General features: G+C 37.4%; 1 protein-coding gene across 4 annotated transcripts; it reads right to left on the minus strand.

Annotated features, from left to right (window-relative positions):
* Positions 1 to 2,429: 2,429 nt before the first annotated feature.
* Positions 2,430 to 6,583, minus strand: LOC112291366 (uncharacterized). Of its 4 annotated transcripts, XM_090255690.1 has the most exons (6): positions 6,317 to 6,583; positions 5,835 to 6,184; positions 4,364 to 4,521; positions 3,830 to 4,088; positions 3,313 to 3,545; positions 2,430 to 3,017 (listed from the first exon to the last, which is right to left on the minus strand). In XM_090255690.1, exons 3-6 carry the CDS (start codon positions 4,496 to 4,498, stop codon positions 2,793 to 2,795), a joined length of 852 nt encoding a protein of 283 aa, XP_090111816.1. In that variant the 5' UTR covers positions 4,499 to 4,521; positions 5,835 to 6,184; positions 6,317 to 6,583; the 3' UTR covers positions 2,430 to 2,792. The 4 variants fall into 4 exon arrangements, with proteins under 4 accessions (XP_090111816.1, XP_090111818.1, XP_024394418.1 ...); XM_090255692.1 differs by having other exon boundaries at positions 3,830 to 4,085; positions 4,364 to 4,510; positions 5,835 to 6,583; XM_024538650.3 differs by having other exon boundaries at positions 4,364 to 4,510; positions 5,835 to 6,583.
* Between the last annotated feature and the right edge of the window lie 3,876 nt (positions 6,584 to 10,459).

Genomic DNA, 10,459 nt, shown 5'->3' on the forward strand with positions numbered 1-10,459 from the left:
TGTTTAAATAATGTCTTTATAGTAGTAAAATTGGTTAAATAAATAAATAAATAAATCTATTACTTAAAAAATTAGTCGTTTTTAAGAATAGATTGGTAAGAAATCTAATCATCATATAAATCACCTACCAAATATATTAATCTTTCTTCTTAAGGTAAAAAAATATATCTTTGTTTATATGTGTAGATGATTATATATTTTAAAAAATCATGATCAAAAACTATTATATTTTAGTATTGATATCTAGACCTTTTGTCTAATTAAATTGAGATAAGATTTTTATTGAGATAGATTTGATAGGAGTATACAATCTTGTTTATAATAAAAAGTAACAATTATAATAAAAAAAAATAAAGATGATATTTTAAATTAAGTACATATATTTAACTATAATATTATGCATTTTTTTCTCATAATTTTTTTACTATTTCTTTGACATTCAATAATTAATATATTTTGCGATTTTTTATGTAGTTTGTTGCTAAAGTAATATTCTTATTTGTTCTAAGTAAAACAAATATATATTATAAAAAATATTTTTTATACATTATAAAAACTTAGAAATGCAAGATTATATATTAAGATAGAAAAATATTTTACAGAGCCCAAGTAGAATTACATATTATATATATATATATATATATATATATATATATATTTCAAATAATAGTCTACATGTATACTCAAAATGTACATAGTTGGATTTTTTCTTGCATTGTTGTGAATTTAAGAAATAATAACATTTACAATTATATATTCAAAAAAAAATTAAAAAGACAAAACCATAAAATAAATAAATAAATAAGATTTTACTTTATTTCATTTTTTAAGATTTCTGTTTATTTACGATAAATCTTTTTTTAGATTTGTTGAATTAAACTATATATATATATATATATATATATATATATTCATATATACTAGATTTTAATTAAACTAATAAATATTCGTAATCAAATTAATATAATACAAAGCTTATTAAACGTATAAGATTCATAAAATATATTGTTGCATTGTGATTAAATTTTGTTAGCAATTCATAATTTATTTAATTTATAGTCACAAATATTTTTAGTCATTAGATACTCAATTTACCTAAAAATTGAAGGAATTATTAAATTAACCCATACATTTATTAAATCAACCCACGCATCATCATTGGTTGCAAATCCAACAATTTTTTTTTATTAGTTTTTAATCAATATGGATCCAGCAATAGAGAATTTTTTGATGATAGTTGAGATGGGTGGGCTGATTTAGTAAACAACTACATCAGTTTAACAATTTAGAATACCAAGCTAAATAATAATTTTATTTTAAATTGTTGCAAATTTATTTTGTAATATGATTATAATTTATATATCTTGTTCTAACAAAATTACAATCATTAATGCATAAACTGTCTAATATTGCAAATATACAAATTTTTACTGTAACAACTATCTCAATCTTTTGTATTTTAAGCTTATAATTCTTAATCTAATGATCCTTCGTCAAATACATCTTCAATTGCTTTCAATGCAAACATTCAATACATTAGTCAAACAGTGTATTCAAGCAGGTACTTCGTTAAAACTGTAATGTTACCTTCTACACACTACATTCATACAAGAGACTTGAAATGATTTGGATTCTATTACATGTACTTTCACTATGGATCTTCCAAGAACAGTCTGGGAATAGAACACAACCAGGAAGTTGTCAATGGACAGTACAAAAACCCACAATCTCTACACTGATACCCCGATGAAAGAGAACCATTGGACTTTTGCCACAATTCAATGAAAGCTGTTAGTGTTGCGAAAAGCGAGAATTCAACCAGAAAATGTGAAGCTCTATATTAGACAAATGAAAATCTAGATATAACCAGTTAGATGCCCCAACTCTTGAAGAAACCATGACTCAAAGGAAATTCGTTATAACACAACACTTTACGAAACCTGGATAGTCACTGGGAAGTTGCAGGACTGATAACCAATAAGACCAACATTACTAGCTGCAGAGAAATGTGTCGACTTCAGTAAGGCAAACTACATAGAAATGTCCTAAAACAGCTGTACAAAACCAACTCCTCCAGGTTTGTCTGAAACTCTTCAACCAATAACTCCAAGAAATCATCCGTAGTTCAATGCAATTTTACGCCCTGGTGATATTGCCATTTCCCATAATAGTTAACTTGGATATCCGTGTAGAACATTTCTCAGAGGGATAGCTCGACAACTACAACGCTAATTCACCCTACAAATTCAAGTAATTCTTCACACCATGTGGAGCAAATCCGATCTCCGATAAGGTGAAAAGCAAAAACACAGACAAGATTAATGATGTAGAACATCTGAGTCCACCTCTGAGCAAAATCTTTGACACAATGATCGAAGCTTGGTCACAACGAATAATAAATTCGGTACGAGTCAAAAAACGTACGAATATTTCATAGTCAAAAATGAGCAAAGCTGTGGAGGAGCCCAAATCCCTTTTATGTATGATCAATTATTTAGACAAGGCGTCCAGATATTCCTGTTCACCTGGGGGTATGAATATTTACTTTTGTTTTGGATACTGGGCTGAGGCTGCGTCAGGCAGACGAATGCTCTACTCTTACGAACGTACGTCCTCTCCATAGTTCAGTGTGGGTTGAGAAAAGGTTGAGAGTGGGGAATATGCACATAACAAACCAAGAGGTACCGGACTCTGATATCTATTTATTGCAAGAGATTAAGAGCTGGGAAACTGAGCCACTTAACCTTGCAGATCACTGAATCCTCTCGAGTATAGACTTAAAAAGCATTTTCTCACACAATTTCCCAATCGTCGTCCTCCTCCTCGTTCTCGTCCTCGTCCTCGTTGATAACAATATCATCCCCCTCCCAGCCATCAAGAAGAGTTGAATCAGATGTTGCATCTCTCTGAGAATTCCTTGCATCATCTATTGGTAAGCAGGTCATTGCGGATTGGTTTTCTCTCTCCATCTCATTTGAATTCTTCACATCCTCACCAACGTCCGCTACTGCATCCTCCTGCAGAAATAAGACCAAACACCATGAGACTCTTGTTGAAAAATCATCATGTCCATTTAGTATGTAGTAATTTCTTATGATGCGCACCACATCAGCTGAAAAAATTCATATGCAAGGGAGTTTACATCACCGGACCCCAAAAATCAAACTCGCAACTATGAGCAATCGTCGGAAATAATTGTGCTAATGACATTCGCTATTGATAACCAAAGCAGATTCATGAACCCTGATGCTTATGCATCAAACAGTAAGCTGCAATAGACTACAGGTATCCCACAGAATGTCAGAAAATGACCTTCACAAACGCGTCCATTTCAGAATCAGATAAATCCAGTGATCCACAGCTGGCCTGTCCCACTTCATGGTATCTTTGTGGCTCTATATAAGCTTCAACCGACTGGTTGTAAGGTTGCTGCGGCCAATCCCATGCAACTTCAGCAAAAGGAAACTTGTCTCCGTCCTCCACAGGGAGAACATTCAAAGCTCTGCAGTTATTGTAGTTTGTGTCACGAACATCCTTCAACTCACCTGCAAGCACCCAGCTACTTGAAATGTAACTCCAACTGCAAGAAACCCATTTGGTAATAAAGAATATTCTACGTTCACTCAACTAATTGGGTCAACTCAGCAGAGATGCTCAGAGGATAAATACTGAACACGCATACCTTCTACAACCTTTTCCCGGCTAGTCTTTTCATTAGATTAGATACATTAAAACTAAAGCATCTGCAAAAGGCACCTTCCGAACATTTGGCTAACTATCTTCCAAGATAACAGACGCAGAGACCTTTAAAAGGCCACCATATATTTACCTTTCTTGGTCATCTTCATACAAGCTTCATCAAAAAAGTTCATGGGAGCAGCTCCTAGTTGATTAACTGGCTGCTTGGCAACCTGCTCCTCACCCTGCACTGCTTTCAGATCACGTTGTTTTGGCAAATCCACCATTTTCTCCCCGATTCCCTCGTTGGGAGTCAAGGGAACATTCAGAAGCACTTGCACGAAATCGTTGGCTTCATTAGCGAACTTCCGTAAGCCAGCGCCAAAAGTGTTGAATTGTTCTTCAATCTCCTGTTCATAACGGATCAAAATCCGACTAAGTGAATAAAAAAATCAAAAGTGAAATTAGATAACTAGGGGGTCATACTCTTTCACCTGGTATGATAAAACCCGGAAAGGAATGAGAAATACAAAAGTCCACATCGCAAACGGATAGTAAGGCAGCCCTAACTAGCCATACAATGTTCCTAGCCCTAATTACCTATCAAAAAGCATGGCAATGACTTGCAAGCGTACCAAAATTCATAATGAAAACTGTGCGAATGAAAAACACAAATATAGTATACCTGAATGATTGACGGTCCTCGCCCAGGCTCTCCTAAGTCGCAGTAAGTCTCAATTTTATGGCACATCCGGTCCATCCATGAAAGCTCCTTGGTGGCATTGCCATTGCTCTTAATTGCGTATCCTTTGGGGCCCATTTTTTGAAGTGCCTGTTCAATCACTGCCAGCGTATGTTTCGATGAGAAACAAACAAACAAACCTCGAGTAAACGAGCAATCACAGCCTTCACACAAAGAATATAACAGCGCTATTCCAAGCATACCCGCAGAACCTTCATTTTTTCTTTTCTTTTCGTTTCTTTCTTGCTATCTTTTTTAACTTAAGAAAAAAAAGAAAGCAAGAAGAAAAAGAAAAAGAAAAAATGCTGGGTGTGCAAATTAAGAGAAGCCAACCAATCCAAGCCTATCGTTCTTTCCTATCGAAGCCTTATTACCTACAGTGAAAAGCCTCATACAGGTTTAAAATACTCTACAAATAATACAGCTTCGACGGTACTGAAACTATCCGAAGCCCAACTTTCAAAAAAGAATTCGACGATTCAACGTATAGAAAATTGCAGATATTTCCTATAACACAGCACTCAAATCTAAGCACCACAACCGAATCTAGTTAAATTGGGCGTTAACAACGAGGTTATCTGAAAGCGAAATGTTGCTCGAACAACAATATTACGACAGTATACACCTTCCATCGTCAACATCAAACAAGACCACAATAATAAATATGTAAAGTTTTAAGAAAATCAACAAGACAAAAAAAAACCAGAGATGTGAACTAACACTTGCGCAAACACCCGTCACCAAAGGCACCAGATGTTGAGCGACTGCTAAATGAAAAAGCACACGCAAATCTAAATCGTAAACTTAAATGCATCGTCTGAACCAGAGTAAGACAAGCACTAGAGTATTAATTAGTTTTGCTCCCTGTCAGTGGTATCCATGCGGGGCACCACTGAATTCAGCAGCGCGATAAAGGTAAAAAGCAGGCCTGGCCACTTAAGCCTAAATTGACAATTCGTAAACTCCCAAATATACGCTCACATGAAACGCAACTGGCATCTTACACTAAATTCACGTGTTCTTAGTCAGGCTAGACAGACAGAACACGGTGGCCTGGGAAATCGCAAACAATAAAGTAAAAAGCATATATGACAACGAAAACGCAAAGCATGAGTCCTGTCGCACTGACCATAGTTCATCAACATACTAGGCTAACAAGCCTAAAACACAGGAAAAACACGGTATACAGAGTCATAAGGAAAAGCACGAATATGTCGTACGAGGGACAAACCGTCACCAACCTCTCCATTGCAAGACTTTGAACAATAGGAGGAAAACAGCATCAAAGTATGGCCGCCCACGAGACAGTAAAACACGAGTGCCTCACTAATTCTACATGCAAGACCAAGGTGTTTCAAAAACGGATACGGAAACTGTGACAAATTACAAAAATTCGGCATGTCGAGTGACTTACCAAAGTTACCGCTCCGCAGACGTAAACTTGCAACAAAGAGACGTCGTCGAGGGAGCAAAAACTGGTTGAACAGGCAGAATAGAGGACAAAGTCGATGGTCCGTACAAGCAACACAATTAACCCCAACTCCTTCGAGTTTTGGAGCCTTGGTGTTCTGAGTTACTAAGAAGCCACAATTTTCGTTGTCTGTGACTTAGGAACGCGATCTTCCTTCCCGTCCCGTACGCGAGTAACGGTCCGAAGACAGTCCCGACAGGCGCGCCACACAAGAATACCTCAAGTACCTCCTTCTCACTTCCAAAAACTCCACGAGCGTCGGAAAAACACAACTAGTCCCTTCAACACGATACCTAACCACAAAATATACCCTCCTTCAACAACACAGCCGAAAAAACAACGAAACAACCACGGTCGTGTCTCTTCTCGCTACTAACCAAAAACCACGACGACACTTCTGGCCGTCGTGAACTCCAAACCCTCACCGAATTCCCCGTCTTAAGAGCCACGCCCCTACGCCTTCCAATTCCGCTCCAACCTCTTCCTCCTCCTCCTCCTCGATCGCTCTTCCCGCGACTATTCGACACGCACAAAGATTCCACCCTTCGATATTCCCTTCCAAGCCTGAGCACCAATTGGCCAAGGTTCGACTTCCGAAACACACACCTGGCGAAATACGGGCACCGTGAAGGTTCGAATGCGTCCTGAGAATTAAGCGATGGCGAACAATCCCGGAGCGCAACTTGGCAAGCACCACACGAACAGACGGCAACAACAGGGTGGGGCAGCTTTGAAGAGGAAGTGTCGTGCCGGGACGGCCTGACTGATCCCTGTCACAACGGAACAGTACCCCCCCCCCCCGCTCGGTCGGTCGGTCGCACGAGGCAGGTCGTATGGGACTGTCGCAATGCTGAGCCTGCCACGTCGGCTCACGCTGCCAACGCAGCACTGGACCCTGTACCCTAAAATATCCTCGCGTGTGGATATATATATATATATTTATATATAAATGAATATACACATGTATTCAGTCCACATCTACTCGTAATCTTGGCTTTATGATTATGTAAGTGATGGAAACATTGAACACAAACTAATCTGCTTGGGCTCAAACAAAAGATGCTCCCCCCCCTCAGTTCCCTGTTTCTTAGTGGATTTCTTGTTTATTTTTAGTGCCGCTGGGCTCATCACCACTTTGCCTCCACTTTTTCATGTAGGCATCCTTTTTCTTTTTCTTTTTCTTTTTTTTCTCTCATACTTTTCCTTCTCCATCCTATTTTTTTCTTTTTTGGACTGTCAACTGGACTGATCTTTGTGCATAGGTGACACTGCGGAGAAGATGACGTTTGCGAAATTTACTCCGAATTGCACAGGAATTTCAAAATTAAAAATACTCTAGATCAGCTACAACCAACTTAAGCATGAAAATTCATTTTGAGAAAACATAATTGGAAGTGGATTGTCAAATGAAGAATAAAGATGAAGGTCAAATTTGGTGTCAAAGAGTCAAATGGGTGGCAAATAAGTCGAGGAAAAAAACACACACATAAATATTTATTTATTTATTTAAAAGAAGGAAAAAGAAAAAAGTATATATTTCTATATTAAGATGAAATTTGTAAGGAAAGTAATGCATGTGAATTCCATATCACATATGATTCACAGAAAAAGGTTTATAATACATGAACAAGTCATCCACCTGATATCAAAACAACATTTTTCTTAACCAGAATGATGTGCACATGTACATATTCGTGTATCATAGAAAACTTCTTTCAACATTTAAACCTATTTTTAAATCATTGATAATTTTATATCATGTGATTCATTGGTGTTTACAGACCATTGCCTTTGATGGTTTGAGCACTTGTATTCAAAACTCACAAACAATACACATACACCATACAAGACTTTAATTCTCATTCTTTGTTAAACACCCATTTCAACACCTGAAGTTTTACCCAACATCGTTGACTGCATTGGAGATCAGTGCTGAGGACAGAAGTAAACAATTACCTCTAAGCAGGAATGGTGGTGTGAAAAGGGGAAATTTTATGCTTTAGAGTACAAAAGCAAGTTGAAGCTTTGCAGATTCTGTGAGTACATTAACAGGAAGTCAAGCCAGGGGGGGTCCTCTTTTACAACAACAACAGATAAACAAAGGGCATCATTCCATCATCCCTGTAGAGGCATGTGCCAAATGAAGAACCTCCTATAAATCTGACCCCACTAAGTTATGGGCCAGGATTGCATGAGGGAGGAACTTGGCAATTACTCTGTTCCAGTAATAAGTAAAGTTCGCTATTTCCAGTGGAACTACTACACAGTCATTCGATATATTTGTTTGCTTGCTTGCTTCACAATCAAGCCCTGGTTATTTTAAACCTTCGCTTTGCTTACTTGGCAACCCCAGTGGAGATCTCGTCTAAGTTTAAAACTCAAACTTAAATGGAATTATATGAGATGTGCTCCTACAGGGTTGGATTGATTATTATTGTTGTTATTGTCATTTGATTTGACCATTGGAAATTTAACTTCTGGTTTGAAATGATCATCAAAACATTTATATATATGCATATATATATATATATATATCGTGCCATTAATTTTAATGCGGAAGATAAAAGAATGGAAACAAAGAAGGAACCCAAGTGGGAATATTGATAGTTTATGGCTTAGGGGTTGGCGCACTAAAAAAAAGATGGCTTTTTCTGGGGTTTGGTGCCAATAAATGCTTTAATGGGTTGATAAGGTAATGTGATCCTTGAATAAGTCTCTGTCCATTAAAAAAAATACTTAAATGTGTGTCTGTGCACAAATGCCAGCCCTTCTTTCCTCCTTGCTATAATACTCTTATATATATATATATATATATATTCATCTTTCATAAGTGTTTGTTGAAAATTTTGAAGACAGTCTCTCTGAGCGAACAGTAGTAGCATATTCGTATTCTTTTGGGAGTGTTTATATTGTATATTTTATATTTTTATATATTTTTGGTCTTTTAGAAAAGAACGTGATTTGGAATTTTGATGGGTGGTGAAGGAATATGGTTGAAAAATATATGCATTTGTCTGTTAATTTTTTGGCACACACGTTCAATTTAGTACCGAGTATGATAGGAAGTTCTATGCTAAAAGTATGTGTGTGTGTGTGTATACGTATATATATATATATATATATATATATCTACATAATACTGGTTGATACATGCAATTTAATAACTATACTCAAAAAAAAAAAAAAAGTAAAAGTAAAATTTTCCACACACAATGTCAACGAGAAGTGGTATCTACAACAAATTACTCTGCTGCTATTGCTGTTTCTTTTTCTTTCTCCCTTCTTCTACTTCTCCTTCTTTTGATACAGAGAAGCTTCATTCTAAAACAAGTGGTGATAACTTATACTTCGCGTCATATTGATACAAATACAGAGCCCAGTCACGAGGTTAAAGAGGAGTTTCCTTTCTGGAAGTGATAAAGAGAGCAACAAACCTTTGATCCCCACTACGACACAGAGCAAGCAGGGTGCTGACCTGGACTGACGACGCTTTCAGGGCACACACCCTTCCTCCGCTTTGATAACCTGACGTGGCCCTCCTGCACTGCCACCATGGCAGGCAGCGCGGGGAAAGACCCCTTGATGTCATGCGTCCGTCGCCGTTGACACGCGGCGGGAACGGTGAGTCAACCCGCTCAACCACACCCTATCACCGTGGCGCTGATCGAATTGTCGTTTCTAGGGTTTTGGCGGCTTTCGGAGCCGGTTTTGTGGATTCGCTGCTGCTATCAGTAATTGCTTCCCCATTAGTTCATTAAAGCCTATTTTTTCATTCAAACGTTATGCATTCAAACCCATTTACAAAAGAAATACCAAACAAGAAGGAAAAATAAACCTTGCTGGTGTCCCTGTGACATAGTCTGAAACAGTTGATGTTGCTCTGCACACCAGTTGATCGTTACAACAGGGTTAACAGTAGATATGTTGAGTTGTGGGGATATTGCTGGAGCGTGTGCAATTTAGCATGCAGATTTTCAACTGGATTCTGTGTTGGAGATGTTCGGTGGTGAGATTTAGTTCACTTTTGCTTCAAAAAAATCCCTGGTTAACTTTAGTTAACATTCTTAAGGTCTGGGGATTATCTCCTGAGAATAAAACTACTGCTGTAGTTGATAAAGTAAAATTGCAATAATGTCTCTATTTGTCTTATTAGATTAGTGCACCATTGTGAATCATCTCAAGTTATTCATTTGTTCGAAAGGACACGATGCTTTAACGTTGAGATGACAACTTTCAAGTCTTTACTTTTAAGTGATCGTACATAATCTGTACCACCTAGTTGTATATCTCTACAGGCTTTCCAAGATGGCAGGTTGAGTCGTACGAAAACAAGGTATTTTGCAGAAACCCTTAGACAACAAAAGTTAACGAAACCATGTTTTAATTTACACAGTCACAATTGTCTGCAAGTCATACAAGCCCTTTTCTGTATGTGAAACCCTTCCTTTCGTTCTCCGCACCGAGTGCAATTCCCATCTCAAACCATGAGTCTCCAATGCTAAAAGTGAGCTTACTACCCATCCATCCACCCACCCACCCACCCCCTTCACGAAAGGAGTGAAATTTTG

Source organism: Physcomitrium patens, chromosome 14 (assembly GCF_059467195.1).
Source record: "Physcomitrium patens ecotype Gransden chromosome 14, ASM5946719v1, whole genome shotgun sequence".
NCBI classification, from domain to species: Eukaryota; Viridiplantae; Streptophyta; class Bryopsida; order Funariales; family Funariaceae; genus Physcomitrium; species Physcomitrium patens.

Excerpts from the sequence above, each read along its gene's own strand:
- LOC112291366 (XM_090255690.1), bottom strand. The coding sequence starts at position 4,498 with ATGGGCCCCAAAGGATACGCAATTAAGAGCAATGGCAATGCCACCAAG. Across the intron at positions 3,546-3,829 it reads TATGAAGATGACCAAGAAAG|GTGAGTTGAAGGATGTTCGT; the intron begins GTAAATATATGG and ends GGGTGCTTGCAG. Across the intron at positions 3,018-3,312 it reads AAATGGACGCGTTTGTGAAG|GAGGATGCAGTAGCGGACGT; the intron begins GTCATTTTCTGA and ends TTATTTCTGCAG.